A 20,048-nucleotide genomic window follows, 5' to 3' on the forward strand; every position below is an offset into this window, starting at 1 on the left:
TCTTGGTTTATTTTCCGACAAACCAATTTGGCTCAAACCAGCCCAGTTCCCAGTGGTTAAAGTTTACTTTAGTAAAATAAGGTGCTTTCTTGGCCTGTGGTCTGGTAACTGTAGGTGACTCTAACAATGTGCCTTCACTGGGACTTGTTGTTTTCCAGTCCGTTTGACGTGGAGGACGTGACCCCATCTTCAAGCACTGGGAACAAGGCAGCAGCCCTCCAGAGGAGGATGTCCATTTACAGCCAGGGCACCCCGGAAACACCCACCTTCAAAGATCACCCCTTCTTCGTAAGTTCAGTGTGATTTCTGGAGTAGAGCCATGAGCTTGAGGCAGTGCTTGCATCCTATATCTGAAATGCGTGACATTTGGCATTAGGAATGCTCAGTAACTCCTAATAACGTTGTTCTTGAAGTTCACCCTAATCAAGCAGGAATGAGAAGACATCTCCAAGATGCCTGTGGCGGTATCCACACAGGTGGCGAACCTTTCTTCTCTGTCTTTCCTCTCCCTCACCCATTTAACCTATTTCTTTGATAATAACATGTAGACTTCTCTGAATTAGCCTAAGATTCGCCTTTTAGAGAAGTGGATGTTTTAATCAGAAACGCTTGCTAAAAAGCAAGCACAAATGGTAACCTGATGCTTTCCACTAACCCCTGCCCCATCTTGCTTTGACTTCTGAAGAGATGGTTGCACCCTTCACCAGACAAGCCCCGGCGGCTGTCTGTCTTGAGTGCCTTGCAAGACTCTTTCTTTGCCAAGCTGCACCGCAGCCGCTCTTTCAGTGACCTGCCCTCCCTCAGGCTGAGACCCAAGGCCGTGCTAGAGTTTTATGTGAGTGTGGGTGGCCTGCCTGGTGTGACGTGGCTTCGGGGGCTTGTGGCATGTGTGCTCTGGCATGTCTCTTCTTCTCTGTCTTGCTCACTGGGTCATGGTTACCACTGTCCTGTCCCCTGGCTGGGGCACTTGGTCCTGCATGCACCTTGGAGAGGACGTTTGTCCTAACAATCTTGTTTCTGCGCTGATTTTTCTCTGTGGTGGCAAAGATATCCATGGTAACAAGATTTTCATTTTTAGAAAATACAATTACACTTAAGGTCAGGAAGATCTTATTTCACAAGATGAACTAGTTTATTACTGATATCAATCTTTATGCACAGTTTTCACATTCAAAAACTGGCACTTGACTCAGAAGGACTTAAACCAATTTTACACAGCTCCTTCTAGAATGCACTCCCTCCTCCTCCTCCTGTCCTGTGTCTCCCGGCCCTCCACGGCTGAGTTCCAGGTCCAGCTCTCTCCCAGGCACCAGCCCCTTGCTGGGTCCCAGCTCAGTTAAAACATGCAGTGCCTGTTTATAGGCTCTCCCCTTGGGAAGTCATCTCAACTTCTAACCAACATTTGCCACTTAAGTAGGTGCAAGGTGGGTTGGGGAGTGTGAGACCCAAGAGAAATACTGGGGAGAATTTTGGAATTTGAATAAGAATCTTGACTGCCCTGCTCCCCAGCCATAGCCAGTGCCTCCCACTTCCCTCAGAGCGACCTCAACATGTGTGTGCTGAAGATGAAACAAGGATGGGCAGGGCCACTGGAGGACCCCAGGGTTCAGTGAGACGCTAAGGGATCCCCTCCCCCAGAAGAAGTCCAGGAAGCAGGACTCCTTCACCCATCTCTCCCCAGAAGCCCTCCATTTATCTTTCCCAGAGGCATAGCATGTGCGGGGGGTATACAAATAGAGAAGAGAGGCACTGAAGTAAATTGGTGTGGAAAAGAAAAGCCTGGAACCCGCACCTCCTTTGCAACTCCTGAGGAGGATCCCTGGAACTCTTTATCCACCCCACCACCAGGACTCTGAGAACACAGTTCAGTAATAACTAATAGAGGAAAACACTCAGTTTTAGAGGTGAGGAAACAGCCTGAGAAGTTACTCGAGTGCCCCAGCGACTTGCTTTTACTCCTCCTGTGGTGAAAATTAATCGCTTTCCAACGACATGAGACTGGAGAGCTGGGGTTGATCTGACTGCAGGTGTTGGGATCTAGTGGCCCCAGATCCAGCAGTGATGGAACCAGCCACACTGCTGGAGGAAGACGGGAAGGGGGGGGCTTGTCTTACTGTCTGCTCCCCGTTTCACTTGCTGTAACATTTTTGTTATTCCCAACACTATTATGATAATTCATTGCTTTATATATAATGAAATTACATATTTACCATTTAAATTAAAAATCAAATCTGGAATCCAAGAGAGATTATCCATTTTGAAGGAGTTGATCTCAAATAACTAGAAAACTTGTCCCAGAGTAACATTCACCACTTAGACACTATGCACAGACAACTGTCTAAGGAAAAATGACTTAGAAATTATGCCTGCATGATTGACTATCTTGGCTACCTGGATATTTCTGACCTCTCTCTTCCAAGTTCTGCTCCCTGAATCACAGAGCATACCTGACCCACCTGGGGGTGCTTGACAGAGGCCTCAGGCTTCCAGAGGAAGAGCTCTGGGGTTTGCAGTCCTGGAAGATAGGTGTTCGATGTGTCAGTCTTTTTCTCCTGTTTTTATAGAAGCGATGCAAATGTATTTTGGGCCTTGAATTATCTGTGGCATGGTTACTACATCAATAAACATTTTCAAGAGCTTGGGATTTGTGGGTAGAGGCTTTCAAATACTAGTTTATAAGAACCGAAGTAGAACAAAGCATCACATCTTTCTAGATAGATGCCAAAAAAATAAAAAATGGTAGTGTTATTATTCATAACTATGGCTGCCACATAGTGTGAGATCCTGGGATTTAGGAAACAGTCATCATTTCCCTGGCCCCAAGCTTTTCTTTCGAAAAATGTCAAACATGGGAATAGTACATTGAACTTTCATTTAGATTCAACATGGAAATAATTTTTAAGGGCTTGTTTTCTTTTGCCAGACACACACACAAAATAAATAAAATACTATTATAAAGTTCTGGTTGTTTATTTTAATTGCCTTAGATTTTATCTGGAAATAAACCAGTGCCAGACGCCTCATTTGTCTTTAAAATAATAATGTGATGTCTTTTATCCACAGTCTAATCTACCTGATGATATCATTGAGAATGGAAGGGCAGCTGAGGAGAAAACACCACTGTCTCTCAGCTTCAACAACCTGCCCAATGGAGACTGTGCCCTCCCCCCCAGCCCAGCTGGCTCTCTCTCCAACACATGCTCAGCAAATCCAGAAATCACCATCACCCCCGCTGAGCTGCACCACAGCAGCCTGTCCTCCCAGAATGAGGGCACAGACGACTCCAGTTCAGCATGTTCCAGAACCTCCTCAGGAGGCAGCAAAGGGCTGAAGCCTCACCTGGAAGAAGACGCAGAGGGATCCAGGAAAGCAGAGGCCCGCCGAGCGTCCACAGGTGCCTCGGCCGAGCACTTGTTCCTTGAGAAGGATGTCACAGAGGCACTTCTGCAAGAGTCCGATGAGGCCTCTGAGCTCAAGCCCGTGGAACTGGACACTTTTGAAGGCAACATCACAAAGCAGCTGGTTAAGAGGCTCACCTCAGCCGAGGTGCCGGCAGCCACTGAGAGGCTGCTCTTCGAGGGGTCTGTCAATGGAGAATCTGAAGGCTGTCAATCCTTTCTAGATGGAAGCTTAGAGGATGCCTTTCATGGGCTTCTCCTTGCATTAGAACCACATAAAGAGCAGTATAAAGAGTTTCAGGATCTGAACCAAGAAATCATGCATTTGGATGATATTCTAAAAGTAAGTACCTTTACAGGGACATGGGGTTAGGTTTGGAGAGAGTGTCTTAAGATAACGTTCTATTTAAAATAGCTTCTTTGGGGGGCAGCCAATTAGCTCGATTGGTTAGAGCACGGTGCTCTTAACAACAAGGTTGCTGGTTCGATCCCCACATGGGCCACTGTGAGCTGCCCCCTCCACAACGAGATTGAAACAACTACTTGATTTGGAGCTGATAGGTCCTGGAAAAACATATTTAAATAAATAAAAGTTTAAAAAAATAAAACAAAATAGCATCTTTATTTTTTTATCCTGTCCCATCACAGGATGAATAGATAAGCACCATTTAAATGGCATTGATTTTTAATACCAGTAGCACATATCAATTTTTATTTTCCTGATGATAGATATTAACTAACATGATTAGGAGTTACATGAAGAACTCTAAAGAAGGTCTAAACTCAAAAAAAAAAAAAGAATGTCTAAACTCCTTTAGTTCCAGAATTAGTTGTTCTAATCAGTGGTACTTTGAGCACCATAATCTCATTGAGAGGTTATTGGTTAACATCCTTCTTGCAGGAAACCCAGTCCCTGGTTGAAGTCAGAGTTAGCAGCCCAATGTAAGAAAGAGCCATGGGCGTCTCTTAACTCCACAATTTTATAAAGCACTGCACAAGAAGATAGAACTTAGATTTTTGTACCAAATCCCACCACCACTTCTTGTATTTTTTGCTTTTCCACTCTGATTTATATTGCCATAGAGAAAAGAACTGGGATCCTTTTTCTTGAAAGAACCATTCTTTGGGGACCTGTTCTAGAAAATAGACTGGAAAATAAGGTGCCAGCAGCAAGCTAAGAGTCAACCACAGAAGACTGTTATATCCCTTTGTATGAGTGTTTTAAAATGTGGCCTTCCCAATGCCACCTGCAAGTTCATTCCCAAAACTTTGACCATCTTATCCTCTTGGTCACACTGACCTTGCTGTGGAAGGAAGTTGTGCCCAGGACAGATGATAATTCATGCTGTGACTCCCCAGATCTTCGAGTGCTCACGAAAGATAGATTCAGCTGCAGGCATAACCTCTGAAAAGCAGGAAAGGACACTCTGAACTGCTTTCTGTAAAACATAACTGAAAAACATCAACTCAGAGCTCATGCATGGGAGCTGTTTGTCTAATATTCCAGTGAGAGCATCTTTTATCCCCTCAACAAGCTCTCTCTGCACTGTTGACCAGTCAGCAAAAGGTATTAAATTTAAAGAGCTAAGACACCATTGACCCCACCTAAAGCAAACGCCTTAAAGACAGCCAGCAGTGATGGAACTCCCATTTCTAGGGATCTAGGGTTCTGATAAGTAGCTCAATCCACCAGGAAACACTAAGCAAGTCATGTTAGCCTTATAAAAACCTGGTGGTCACAGATTTCTCTCCAGAGTGTTATTTCAGTCTGCTGTTGTTCCAAAACTATCCTGCTACTAAAATCCTTAACAGCCCCTTTCTTTGTTGTGATCAATATTTAAACACATCTCTACTATGCATGATCAAGTTCTGCAGGTACCTTAGGAAAGAAGAAGCTAGACGTGGGTTGAGTCTGGCCTGTCTCCTTCCCTCTCTCTGAGATTGCAAAGGGCATCAGAGTGTAGGTCTGGGGCAAAAGGCTTTGTCTTCAGCCAGAATTAAAGCATCAGCTGGACAAAGCTTTCTCTTTTTTTTCCCCTTCACATTCCTAGGATGCTAAACATCTTGAGGATCAGAAACTAGATGCTGCGTCTTGGACGGAGATCTCTGAGGGTGAATGAACAACTATGATTTAAAAGACCGTGTGCTTTTGTGCCATCTTGAGTGTCAGAGACAGACCCCTGCAAGGCCCTTCCTGCCTTGTGTTAAGAAGTCAGCAAGGAGTGCCACCTAACTGGATGGAGGACATTTAGTTCTTCTAACTTGCAAGACTTGTCCTGTTCAATCCATCCCAGCATCCCCTTCAATATTTGGAAGTACTTCTCTCTGACTTTGTGCCCGTAATGTTTCTGTGTATGTCCAGCAATATAGAATTCTCCAGGCCATTGAATGGGTTTGCTCATGTAATTCCAGGGCCCAGTCAGAGAAGTGATAGAATTTGTTCCTTCAAAGACAGAGGAAGCAGGCCCTACTTCTTGTGCCGTGCCATTAATTTTCTCCTCGAGGCTCAAAGAAAAATTATATGCTGTGAATGTAAAATTAATATTTAAGGCTTCTCACCTAGGGAGTGTGGGTTAAGTGAATTTGAGCGGTCTTCTGTTTCTGGGATTTGTTTTCTTAATTCTTTAGAACAGGTGCTTTAGATAGCTAGCTCCCATCTCAGGACACTGAAGACGTTGCCACTTGGAATAAGAGATTGGTTAGTATCCATCAATGACTCCATGACGTTCTCAATTTGTCTGTTGGTTGTATTTTACTTGGCATTGAGAACTAGGCAGAGGGAGTGTGGCAATTCTGTTCCCCAAGGCTTTTTGGTTGTAATATAATTTTAAAATATTTTATTATAAAAATTTCAAACAGAAGTAGAGCAAATATATAATGGATCCTCATGTGCCCCACCCCAGCCCAGCTTCTATCATGTTCAACTCAGGCCAATCTTGTCTCATCTGTTCTACTACTTGCTTATTTTCCTCTGGATTATTTTGGGAAAAGTCCCAGATGTTGTGTTATTTTATCCATGGCTGTATTTCTTTTTTTAATATGAAGATTTTAAATGTGTTTTTTTGAATGCCAACAAAATAAATAAAAGCTTGAAACAAAGAAAAAGTTACATCTCAGATTGGGTGTCATGTGTCCTCTTCCTCCTTCTGGATGTGTTGATGGTCTCCTTGGTGCCTTCTGCCTTTGCAGTGCAAGCCCACAGGAAGCCGCAGCAGGTCTTCCAGCCTAAGTCTGACAGTTGAGAGCGCTTTAGAAAGCTTTGATTTCCTGAACACCTCTGATTTTGACGAGGAAGAGGATGGTGATGAGGTTTGTACTGTTGGAGGAGGTGCTGACTCAGTATTTTCAGACACTGAGACTGAGAAAAATAGGTAAGCCTTGGTTTGCATCTATTTCTAATCTCTTCCTTTTATTGTGCTTTGCTATCCCCACCACTTTATCGCTTGTTCTCTTCAGCCCAGTGGATCTTTGCAGTAGATTAAGCTCATCAATGCTCTTATCAAAGCCAGGTTCAAGCCCCCTAATACATATCTCGCTTAGAATATAAGAAAGGATGATTATAACTACCACTGGATCTGTAGCCCTCCAGGTGGAGAGTATCGCCTTCTCTAGGGTGGGGCTGGGGTAGAGCAGTGGGAAGGGAGGATGAAGGTGAAACACTGTCCCTTTCTACTCAAGCTTCCTTGTACCACCAAACCATGTTTTTAGAGGTAGCAGCCTGGGGTCCATTTTGTAACTTCAGGGGAAGCAAAACTAACAAGCCCAGGGAAACATTCTCACCTCCATCAGTTGCTGCACAACTGAAAAAAATACACAAATACTTTCCCAAAGAAAAGGGTGGATTTCCCACCCATCTTACCTTTGACATGTTCTATTAACAGGTTTCCAAGTTACGCAAACATCTTTGTGGGCAGCGGTAGTATTTTGGGGTTTTGTTGATCCTGGAGGGTCTCTTCTTCAAAAAGAAAGTGAGAAATAAAATTAATCCTGTGATCAAATTCAAAACATAGCAAAGAAAATTTATGAAATGAATATAATGGCTTAAGTTATACTTCTACACTCTAGACTGAGATTTTTCTAACTTGACTGAATTTGTAAAATGCTTCTTAAACAAAAAAAATCTTTCTGTGTAACTTGTGATCTTAAACTATTGCATAATGTATCAAGGTCAGGCATCAATCTAAACTTTTTTCTTCCTGCTACAAGAAGCATTTTAACAACAAAAACATCACAACTTTTGTACATTTTATAGAACATTGACATGTTAAACATGCCTGATTTGATCAATTTTACTATATGTCATCGGAGGTCTGAGGGGAAATTGTGGGAAATGTGCTTGTGTTTTAAATCCATGTTGACTGCCTGGACCCAAGCTGAGTATTCTCTCCTTGGAGGCAAATGTGAATCAGAGCAGAACATCCAACGCCTGTAGGCTCTGGTGCACGAGCATTTTAAATTGTGGAGGCTGGGAAGTATAAGATGATGTCAGAAGCTGCCTAGCTGTGTGATCCTGGACACTCTGGTTAACCTCTCTGCCAATCAGTCCTCCCATGTGTGAAGTGAGACAATTCCCTCATTACTACACAGATTCATTTTAGGAATAAAATTAGATGCAACAGATCTATTTGCAAATGTAAGTACCCACCATCGTATGACTTTAGACAGTTCAGCAGTGGGGTTTAAACAAAGCCTGAACTTCAAAACTAAGCTCTGCTCTAAAGAGTTAAATGCCCTGTTTAGTTTTTGTCCCTAGTAGAACATCATGTCTCCTTTTGGCAGCTTTCCTTTTTCCTTTTCTTCAAGTAGCAATTGATCTGAGGCCAGGAAAAAAGCCTTGACAGATTATTTCTTAATGGTATTGCTCTTAGAAAACCATAAATACAGAGTAGAGTTTAATCCCAGAAAATCTGGCAGATCATCCCACTGACAGAGTAGGAAACTACAAGTGGAACATGAGAGTGTGTTTCAAAGACTTCTCGGTGAGACAGCGTCCCAAACGGCTCATTGTGTTTGAAAACCAACCAGAGAATTCTGGAAGCAATTTGTTTACATGATCTTTTAATATTAGGCAAATTGGTGACCAGGCTGAATTTAAGTAGTTTTTTGAAAGGTATTTCGGTGTCTCAAGGTAGGCAAGCAAAAAACTGTCGTCAGTGGGTACTACTGGGAGGGTTAGGCCAGCCATGTTAAATTGACCTGTGGTTTCTGCACAGAAAGAAATAGCTAATGTTTCATTCACTTTCCTGCTTCAACAGTTACAGATCAGTACACCCAGAGGCCAGGGGGCATCTTAGTGAGGCACTGACTGAAGATACAGGAGTCGGGACTAGTGTGGCAGGCAGCCCTCTCCCACTTACCACGGGAAATGAAAGCCTGGATATCACCATCGTGAGGCACCTACAGTACTGCACCCAACTTGTTCAGGTACGATCGGTGATTAAATTTGTGGTTTAGAGCCCAGGTTGTTTACATACCAGGAAAGTGTGCTTTCTTTTTTGAGTTTTGCCATTAGAATTCAGAAATAAGAGAACAGAACTGCTGTGATTTGAGCCAACTCAAAAACTCTGATGGGTATGCCTGTCCTCCCTCGACCCTGGATTTACCATCTTAAAACCTAGATTCCCAGACCTCACAAGAAAGTAGGCAAAATATAGTTAGCTCTCACTTTCAAATATTTGATAGTAGATAAAAATAATGTGATTAAGAAAATTAAGGAATTTGTATTCTGCCTTCCACAAATGGACTTTGAAAGCCAGTATTACTGAACATACGTTAATGTATGTCACATAAGTTTTCCACCACCTGGATAGCTAAACGCAAAATGCTGCAGAATAGAAACATGGTTTCCCAGATTGCAAATAAGTTATTAGCAATGGGAAAGAACACTTTTATAGGCCATGATCATCACCAGTTTGCTCTCATTCTGGGACATCATGGAGCTTATTTTTCTTCTCATTTCAACCTGGTTACCACTTAAGATTTTGCAACAGTGATGCAAAATATTTTTAAATTATTTTGTTGCAGGCAGGGTTTCAGTTGTCTTGAACAAAGCGTTTTCCCCCCAAGCATTTGCTTAAATGCTTCTTCCTTGTCTTGTTGCTTGTCTTCTCTCAATCTTGTTCTTTTTCCCAGCTTGCTTAGATATGTGGGGAACAGGGAAAAAATGTGAAGGCAAATGAATAAAGGTTTCAGAGGGATGAGCTGGTCAGGAAGAAATGGGCTGGTCAGTAAAAAGAGGAGGAATTGTGTTCCAAAGAGCATGGGACCCACTGGAAGACAAGCAGTAAGGCGGAAGTTGTCCCAGGAAGGCCAGGAATGGGGCAGTGTTGCTTCTTCGGTCACACACTGATAATAAGGTGAAGAATATGCTTCTCCTCCATGAATAAAGAACTCCAAAGTGACCTCAAACGACTGACGTGCCGTGAAAAAATGTTGGCGATACGACCCTTGCCACTTGGTTGGCTAACACCCCAGTTGACCTCTTCTTGTTGGATTTACAAGTCATAATACTGACAACCAATCTGACAGAAGGTGCATTTTTTTTTCTGACCAAAATGGGCAAGGAGTATTGTTTACTTATAGCTATTCTGTATTCACCAACCATTTGAATGAGATGGTTTTCACAGCTCTTTGTGCTTACTGAATCTGATACTGCGCTTAGCAAACCACCAGTTCACCTTTTAGAGGTAGAGTCATTATTTTGTGAGACATGAGAAAATTCTCTTTCATGGAAGGGTGAATATTTTCTCCCAAAGACTAATTGGCATACAATATTTATTGCAGTGTTTCTCCCTATGATAAGGCCATGGTTGTAATTCAACTTTTCTGTGGTGAAAATCAACACTAGAAAAACAAAAGAGGTGATACAAAGATGTAGAATGAAGCAGTGAGAATTAAAAACTTAATTTCTAACTCAGACCCACTTCTGAATCAGTGAGTTTATTTATTGATTTGGTATATAATTGCCCAGAGATGAAAAATGGGCATTCCATAAGAAATCATAATAGCTATAATTATATTTAAAATAAAGTAGTTCATTTCTAATTTTTTACTTACATGAAAGGTATTAGTACATCACTGCTGCACTAGACTTTTGCATTTGAAAATCCTATTTGTTTTATGTATCCAAATACTTTAGACAATACAGGTCTATATCCTGGCATCCATGCCTACCAGCTGACTGGGACACAGAAAAAACTAGAACCTTCAGACAGCAGTGATCTCTGTTCTTTCCTCTCTCGGGCCCTTCCTCATTCTTGTGACATGCACACAAGTGAAATCATTTACTATTTATGTGGTCTTGAGTAGGTAACATAACCTCTCTGTACCCCTGTTTACTCATCAGTAAAATGAGATATCAATGGTGCCCACCTCATTGGGTGGTTGTGAAAAATAACATGAGCTAATTCAGGTATAAGGCTCTGACTAGCACCTGATCCCTAATAAGCACTCATTAATTATAGTGAATAGCTTGATTATAATTATGACTATTATATGCCATGCTCCTAATTTTCAGCTTGAAAACAATGAAATAATTCATGCTATGAAAAATTACTACACTTGTAAAATAAACCTTTTTCTGCTTACACACCAATATGGAACCTAAATATTCCCTCCACGTTTCAGAAGATTTGTGGATTTACAATAACTTTGCACACTACTGAGAAAATTCCAGAATTTATATAGGCATGCAAAAAGTTTAAAGCAACAAAATACATGTCTGATTTCATCAGATGTTGTAACTGGCAGGAATGGGAACACTATCACACTAGAACAAAAATACCATAGAATTTGTTTAGCATCACCACTATGTGTAAGAAGGATGAGATTTGGGAGGGAGAGTATTACTGACAACAACATAATTGAAATGGTGGTTTTGTTTGTTTTATCAGCAAATTGTTTTCTCGAGCAAAACCCCCTTTGTGGCAAGAAATCTCTTAAAGAAGCTTTCTCAGCAAATCCAAGTGATGGAGAAACTCTCAGCGGTCAGTGACGAGAACATAGGGAATATCAGTTCTGTGGTGGAAGGTAAGCCCCTGCAAATGACACCACCATTCCTGCCTTTGGTGACACCACTGGCCCAGTCTCCTGTTGCATCTGTTCACTATTTTGTCAGGATAGATAGCAGGAAAGCACTCTTGGGCCATGGAGTATGGGGATGTCTCCACACCAGTGTGGTCTCATTAACACCCTGCTTCAGCCTTTGGAGTCAGACCAGACACACCACTTTTTCTACAGGGACCTCCAGAAGTCAGACACTAGTGTACAAGCAGAACCAGCATCACCCCCTAGGCAGAGTTTCACAGACTTTTTCTGCTGGCACACCATTTTGGAACACATGATCAGTATGCCTTGGAGGTGGCTAAGACAACTCCCATAGTGGCTGACTGTCAAATGCAAGATGCTCCCAAACCCTACCAGGAAAATATAGAAATACATGGATTCAAGGGTCAGAGAGTTTTAGGAGGAGAACTTGACACAGGGAAGATGCCTTTGAATTTGTATTGTCTGGCAACAGGTCTCTTTTATAAAGACAAGAATTTATGCCTTTTTTCACATTGGATACTTAGTAGGAATAGTGAAACACTAGGTTCTTGTAGGTTATGTCTGAGTAAGCCTAAACACCCTGTGGGTTTTCCCTGGACATTTCTGCCCCCTGCATCCAGTCCTGCCAGGAGCAGGTGATCTTGGCAGGCGTTTGAAGACATGTAAAGGGGCAGGACATTCAGGCTGCAAGTGGCTCACGTACTTTCCTCTCCCATGCCCGCCTCCAGGCCCACAACCACATCCGAGTGAAATGTTGACCCTCTGGTCCCTGGCACAGTGCCCTTCAATTTCAGTCTGAAAGCCACTGGGCAGGGTAAAACCTCCTGCAGCCACCTACTGTTCTATTCCATGCCCTTCAGAAAACCTGAGGTTTGATTCTCTGATCCTGTAGGTTTGTTTGCTGTAAAGTTGCAGGAGATGAGGTGATTGGAACATCTCCCAAGAGCAGAGCTGCTGGTTTTCTATCACTGAAAGCAAACAGCTTTGTGTTTGCTGCCCAGGCCACATGAGTTCCTCATCATGACTTCTTTGTCCTTTGGACCATCTGCCAACTAACAGTCTGAAAAAAACCAACAAAAGGCCCCTGGTGCTGCCTGCCCCAGCCCACCCAACTCTCTCTCTTCATCTGCTTCATTGGGTTGCTCTTCTTTTCCAGCCATTCCAGAATTCCACAAAAAGCTGTCTTTGCTGTCCTTCTGGACCAGGTGCTGCAGCCCGGTTGGCGTCTACCACAGCTCAGCTGACAGAGTGATTAAGCAGCTGGAAGCCAGCTTTGCCAGAATTGTCAACAGAGACTACCCAGGACTTGCAGACCCAGGTAGAGGACAGCAGTACAGGGGAAGAAAGCATTTCTGTCCTGGGGTGCAAGAGTGAGTGCTGGTAGGGTTCCTTCCCCCTACCAGTTCCCCCACAGCTAGCACTGCAAAAAGTTTTACTCTCCAGAGAAAACATCATCTACTCAATAAGATCTAAGAGCAGAAAGACATAGAACGTGTTATAATTCAGCGCATCAGCAGTGCCTTTTCAAAGCTCTGTATTTCTGTATTGCTCCTTAGTATGTCACCAATACAGGAGTGTCAGATGGTATAACCACTTTGGAAAAACTGTTAGGCAGTTTCTACTAAAGCTAAATATACTCCTCTCCTTTGATCCAGTAATTCTGCTCCTAAATATATCAAGAATATATTTGTGAAAAAAAAAAAAAAAAAAAAAAAGAATATATTTGTGTGTGCTTATGCTCACAAAAAGGGCCATGTATAAGAAGGTTGGTAGTGGTTTTACAGACAAGAGCCAAAAACTGGAAACAACTCAAATGCCCAAGACAGTGGATAAATTGCAATATATTCATATAATAGGGCATTACACAGCAATTTTTAAAAGAATAAATTACTGCTACAGGCAACATTTTGGATGAATCTCACAGATATTTTGATGAGTAAAAGTCAGATACCAAAGTGCATACTATATAATTCTATTTAAATGAAGTTCAGGAACAGGCAAAGCTAACTTATGTTGCTAGAAGTCAGATTATTGATGAACTATGGTGGAGGGTGGGTGGGTAGCTGTAGACAGAGAAGGGAACAAGGGAGCTTTATGGAGTGCCAGCAGTCCTCTGTATCTTGACCTAAATGGCAGTTAAACATGGGTATATAGATATGTGAAAAGTCATCCCTGAGGATTAGTTCACTTGCATACTTCACTCTGTCCTATTCTGCGATAAAAAAGATGAATGACTAAATCGTCATGTTTCTTAAAAGCTGCTTTGTATCTTCTCTTTCCAAATAGTGTTTCGAACCCTAGTGTCCCAAATCCTGGACCAGGCCGAGCCTCTGCTTTCCTCCAGCCTGTCCTCAGAGATCATCACCGTGTTCCAGTATTACAGTTACTTCACCAGCCACGGTGTGAGTGACCTGGAGAGTTGCTTGAACCAGCTGGCCAAGCAAGGTGGGATGTGTAGTGGCTCAATTTGGAGTTATCTCTGGTCATTTTTTTGTCATAGTTTTTAGCGATGGTAACTTTTTTCTTTCCCAGTCAACAGTTGGGCTGAGACTTGCCTGTTAAGCGATTTTTGGACCTTCCATATTAGTTGCCTCTTGGCAATGAGCCAGGGATTTGCTGAGACCGTCCCAACCATCCAGCAAAGTTACCGTTACCAGGAAGCTGGCAAATGATTTAAGACTCACTGTAGTTTCTTTCCGTCATCAAAGTATTCACCATTCATGGGATCAAGCCTACAGGCAATACTATTTTATGTTGCCATTTTGGTGGTGGTTTCATAGTAACAAGCAGAAATGAGGTTCCAAAGAGAGCCTCATTGGGAAAGAGAGACACATTGGGAAGGGAAAGGAAGACAGAAAACCAAATCTAAGGCTGTATATCCAGGGAATGAGGAAAACGGCACCAATGTTGGGGTGTGGCAATGAAGCTCATTATTGCTTTTTAATGGGGAACTTCACATATTAGAAACAAAATCAGTATCTGCAATGACTTAAAACCTCTTTGGGAAACAGCCAGGCAGTGAGGGGCTTTTTCTGGTTTCCAAGTGTGTGTTCTGTAAATCCTCTGAGACCTGACAGTGCTGGTGAAGGGGACGGGAAGAGTGAGCTGTGTGTCCTTTGGGACAGGACAGTTTGGCACAGCCCCAGGCGGCAGCAATGTGGCTGGTCCAGACCTAGGCTCAGCCCTTCTCTTTCCAGGATGTTAAGCCCTGCAACAACATGTCCAGCACAGTGGGTGGCCTCACAGGGAGAAGAAGAAAATTTTCCTCCACCCAGTGCCACAGTAGCCTGAACAGGGGAGAGTCTGTGCCCAGCCCGAGAATACCAAGGCTGGTTCAGAGCAGCAGAACGAGACAGCCAAGGCAGGAGACGCTGTCTTAGGAACACAGGGCCTCATTTTACTATAGCCTTCATTTCTTGATTCTAAATTTGTCACAGTCTAAATCAATTTTCGGAGTGAATTTCTATATTACTCAGTTTCCATCACTGGCAGTTGATGTCTCTAAGCCTCTTTATTACAGGGCTCCAGGGAGCAACTACTCACCTATCAGTAGGAATGGAGAATGAAACAGAAAAAACCCTAGACAGTTCCATGTCTTTTTTTTTTTCTTTCTTTATGAAAGAAAAAGGCCATCAGTATAAGAAAATTTAGAAAACATAGAGAAGTATAAAGAAAAAAGTTCAAATGACCCATTCTTCTACTTTGAAAAATTTAATGTATTTTTCAGTTGAATATGCCTGGATTTTAAATTTCAAAATTGTGATTGTGCATTATAGAATATAACATCCTGTTTTTTTATTTGTCATTATATCTCATGTTATTAATTATTTTAAATATTTAGTTTAGTTGTACAATATCGCTACATTTGAATGTATACTAATATATTTGATTATTGAACATTTAGGTTGTTTCCCGTTATTTATTTAGTTGTTATACATAATACTATCTCGAGATTGTTTTTACTAGTGTATTATTTATAAAGCAGTGAAATTATCAGAACATCCACAGCAGGAGAAATAGGAAAGAAATTAAAGCCAAAAAATCTTTAGTTCACAGACTTGTCCGTTGTGTAGAGGATGCTGTTTTATTGATAGAATGTGAATATTTGCTTATATTTTCCCATCTGTACTGACCAAACACACTCTTACCTAATGTTTTTGTGGCTCATGGATGCCCATGCTGGAAATCTAGTTAGGGATTAGCATACATTCCTTAGTCATGGAACATGGTCAGTTTGTGCAAATGGGACTAAAAATCCCTTTTTTTTTTTTTATCATTTTCCAATCAACTAACTGGATTCCATCAGAGCCCAGTTACCTGAGTGCAGACAGAGAGAACTCAGAGTTGGGGTTACTCAGGGTTAGGGTTTTGTTAGATGGGTGTGACTAAAAGACAAAGACAACAGATTTTGCTCCATCAGGAAGACTGTAAAGAGTTTACTGGTATTTCCTTCACTATGTGTTTTTACATTTGGCTATTTAATTCATCTATAAGTTATTTTAGTAGCAATTATGCGATGGCACTCCACCTTCACCTTTTTCTCCTATGACTTGCCACTGTGTTTCCCCGAAAATAAGACCTAGCCGGACCATCAGCTCTAATGCGTCTTTTGGAGCAAAAATTAATATAAGACCTGGTCTTATTTTAATCATCAATTCCTTTGATTATTTTAATATAAGACCAGGTCATATATTATAATATAATATAATAATATAATATAATATAATATAATATAATATAATATAATATAATATAATATAATATAATATAATATAATACTGGGTTTTATATTAATTTTTGCTCCATAAAAATTAATGGAGCAAAAAATAAGACCTAGCTAAGGTCTTATTTTTGGGGAAACACATCATTTGCCTTAATGTAGTTATTTGAATAATCTATCCTCTTCTCACTATTTGGAAACATCACCTTTATCATATGTACTTGATCTGTTATTATGTATGTACTTGAGTCTCATTTACATTTTTAATGAGCTCATTACTTTACTGTCAGAAGGTGAATGCTGTTTTCTTTTCACTCCAGTTTCCATAGTGCAGACTCTGCAGTCACTAAGAGATGAAAAACTGCTCCAGGCCATGAGCGGCCTTGCACCCAGCAGCCTCCCGGCCCAGCGGGAGGTACTCAGAACGCTGGCTCTCCTCTTAGCTGGGGACAACAATGGAGTCACAGAGGCTGTGAGGCTCTACCTGGTGGCAGCTGCCAGGAACGAGCATTTCAGGGAAAAGGTAGGACACAAAATCATGGCCATCAAGCCCAAAGTGTGCTTAATTTCCTGTCATTAACATTAATATTTTGCCATTTTTATTTTATAAAAATAATTTGATTCCGCTTATTAGTAATATATATTCTGTAAAACAATTTAAACTACAAAAATATGCTGTAATAGCTAAGTACATGTAAGTCCAGCCCCCAGAGAAAACTATTAAAAACTTAGTGTATATTTCTTCAGATTTTATCTATATAACTATATGTTAATATGTACTTATTTTTCTTAAATGAGATCATACTGTTCTGTTGCGTAACTGATTTTTTAAATGTAACATATCATGGCTATTTTCCATGTCAGAACATACTGATCTACTTCATTCTATTTGATGGATTATTGGCCTTTCAGTGTATGTATATCCCATGATTTATTTTCTTATTCCATAGTCATGGACATTTGTGTAATTTCCAACTCTGAAAAATGTTATAGTGAACATACATGTGTGTATTCACACACAAACATTTTATGAGTAGTTTGGGGTCAAGTCATCAGACTATTGAGTCAGAGTTAGAATATTTTTCATTTTAAAGCCACCACTCTCATCATTAGAGAAGAGATAATTTATCTCTTCCTTGGCTTAATTCAACTGCCACCAAAAATAAACATATGAGATTACATCAAACTAAAAAGTTTTTTCACAGCAAAGGAAACCATCAATAAAACAAAAAGGGAGCCTACTGAATGGGAGAAGATATTTTCCAATGAAATATCCGACAAGGGGTTAATATCCCAAATTTATAAAAAACTCACTCAACTCAACACCAAAAAAACAACCGAATTAAAAAATGGGCAGAGGACATGAAGAGACATTTTTCTAAAAAGGACATACAGATGGCAAACAGACATATGAAAAAATGCTCAACCTCACTAACCATTAGAGAAATGCAAATAAAAGCCACAAGGAGATACCACCTCACTCCAGTCAGAATGAGTAGCATCAATAAATCAACAAAAAAGTGCTGGCGAGGTTGTGGAGAAAAGGGAACCCTTGTGCACTATTGGTGGGGTTGCAGATTGGTGCAGCCATTATGGAAAACAGTATGGCGGTATCTCAAAAATCTGAAAATGGAACTACCTTATGACCCAGCAATTCTACTCCTAGGTATCTATCCAGAGAAATCCAAAATGCTAATTTGAAAAAAATATATGCACTCCATATGTTTATTGCAGCACTATACACAATAGCCAAGACATGGAAACAACCGAAATGCCCATTGTTAGACGACTGGATTAAGAAACTGGGGTACATTTATACAATGGAGCATTACTCAGCCATAAAGAAGAATGAAATCTTAACCATTTGCAACGATATGGACGGACCTAGGGAACATTATGCCAAGTGAAATAAGTCAATCTGAGAAAGACACATACTATATGATCTCACTCATATGTGGAATCTAAAGAACAGAATAAATGAACAAGCTAATCAGAAACAGTCTCAGAGATATAGGGAAAAAACTGATGGTTGCTAGATGGGAGGGGGTGGAGATGAGGGAGAAGGTGAGGGGATTAGAAAGCACAAATTAGTAGTCACAATATTGCAACAGGGATATGAAAGACAGTTTGGAGAATATAATCCATAATGTTGTAAAGATTTTGTAGGGTATCTGATGGACACTTGTCTTATTAGGGGGACCACTTCATGGATGGTGTAGATGTCTGACCATTGCACTGTACACCTGAAGCTGAAGCTGAATAATACTGAATGTCAACTATAATTTAATATATACATAGTCACAGCACGTGGAGTACAGCATAAGGAATATAGTCAACAGGTGTATAAGATCAATTGTAACAGCTGTATAAGATGTCAGAGGGGTAGTAGATTGGGGGAGGAGGGTTATCACTTTGTGAGGGGTAGAAATGTCTAACTATTACATTGTTTTGTACACATGAAACTAATTTAAAAACAATAAAATAAAATGGTCAGTGGAAAAAAAAAAATTCAACTGTCACCAGGAGTAACAGGCATCTAAAATTCATGCACATTGGGGACCAGTCCAAGCAGAGGGGTTGGTCCTCTGGGAGCACCTTACAGTTTGAACAGTCATTCTAGAAACTAACTTACATCAACCTTCAGATAGGCTCAAGAAATTAAACCTGGCCCCTTCTTGTCCATGGAAAGGTCAAATGTTGAACTCTAAAAAGAGTTTAAGTTTCCTAAGGCATTACCTAAGCTGGGGTACAGTAGGACATTTGTGTGCTCATGAGAAGACAGTCCATTCTAATACCATTTTGGTCTAAAAGCATGAACTTCATCTTGTCCTTTCTTACAAAGTTCTGGTCTCTTGGTGAAATTAGCTCAAAAGGCTGTTCTGGGGGCCAGCTACCCACACCCCCACTGAAAAGAGAGGAGATATAATTCACATATGATAATATTCACTCTTTGAAGTATATAACTCAGATTTTTAGTATATTAAAACCAAAACCAATTCCAAAACATTTTCATCACTCCGAAAAAAAATCCTATACCCATCAGCAGTCACTCCCATTGCCCCCCTCCCTCCAGTTCCTGGCAACCACCAATCTGTCCTCTGTCTCTATGAATTTGCCTATTCTGGATGTTTCATATGCATGGAATCACATAATATGTGGCCTTTATGTCTTGCTCTTTCACCCAGCATGTTTTCATGGGTCATCCATGTTGTGTCATGTGTCAGAACATTCCTTTTTATGCTGAATAATATTCCATTGTAGGAACAGACCACATTTTCTTTGTTCATCAGTTGATGGACATTTGGCTTGTTTCCACTTTTTGGCTATTATGAATATCATAATAATAAATGTCCCATTTCACTTCGACTTTTGCATAGCTACCATCAATTGGTTTTTGACCTCCAGGGTAAGTGACTCTCTTCTATGTGAGTGACTTAGCATCTTGTAGCTTTCTTATGGAACTAATGTTTCTTCCCTGCAGTTCCTTCTAAAAAGTCTTAACAGTTCTACTAGACCCTAGGGTCTCTTGAAAGCCAGACTGATAACTTTGCATCCTCCAACTTCATATTCCCCAGAGTTCGTGACCTGGTAGCATATAAAGGATCAATGTATTGAATAAAGAGACAGCTCTTTTAATGAACATGATTTTTTTTTTTATTTCAGGTGTACAAAACAATGCAATATTAGACAGTTCAGCCCTCACAAAGTGATAACTCCGTCTTCCCCAATCTATTGCCCCTCTGACGTTGTATATATCTATTACAATTCCATTGACTCTATGCTATATATATATATATATATATATATATATATATATATATATATATATTATAGTTGACAAACAGTATTATTCAGCTTCAGCTTCAGGTGTACAGTGCAGTGGT

The 20,048-nt window shown here is 40.8% G+C and overlaps 1 protein-coding gene and 1 long non-coding RNA gene across 8 annotated transcripts in view; one reads left to right on the forward strand and one right to left on the reverse strand.

The window, feature by feature from the left end:
* Positions 1-20,048, forward strand: part of RIPOR2 (RHO family interacting cell polarization regulator 2) — a 188,158-nt gene that overhangs the window by 158,346 nt on the left and 9,764 nt on the right. For 4 of the 7 annotated variants that reach the window (XM_019716819.3, XM_019716820.3, XM_019716821.3 and 1 more), the window contains exons 12-19: positions 159-288; positions 3,064-3,741; positions 6,588-6,769; positions 8,654-8,822; positions 11,291-11,426; positions 12,601-12,762; positions 13,731-13,889; positions 16,485-16,687. In XM_019716819.3, the coding sequence (XP_019572378.2) occupies positions 159-288; positions 3,064-3,741; positions 6,588-6,769; positions 8,654-8,822; positions 11,291-11,426; positions 12,601-12,762; positions 13,731-13,889; positions 16,485-16,687 (1,819 nt within the window). Of the gene's footprint in view, positions 1-158; positions 289-685; positions 836-3,063; positions 3,742-5,449; positions 6,515-6,587; positions 6,770-8,653; positions 8,823-11,290; positions 11,427-12,600; positions 12,763-13,730; positions 13,890-16,484; positions 16,688-20,048 lie in introns of those variants that run through there. The other 3 variants (XM_074318944.2, XM_074318943.2, XM_074318945.2) reach the window with 2 other exon arrangements.
* Positions 3,748-6,649, reverse strand: LOC148757786 (uncharacterized). The gene is made up of 3 exons (XR_016021729.1): positions 6,509-6,649; positions 4,699-4,803; positions 3,748-3,962 (listed from the first exon to the last, which is right to left on the reverse strand). It is a non-coding gene; the product is annotated as an uncharacterized LOC148757786 (long non-coding RNA).

This window comes from Rhinolophus sinicus, chromosome 7 (genome assembly GCF_057876585.1).
Source record: "Rhinolophus sinicus isolate RSI-liver-muscle chromosome 7, RSI-T2T, whole genome shotgun sequence".
Taxonomy (NCBI): Eukaryota; Metazoa; Chordata; class Mammalia; order Chiroptera; family Rhinolophidae; genus Rhinolophus; species Rhinolophus sinicus.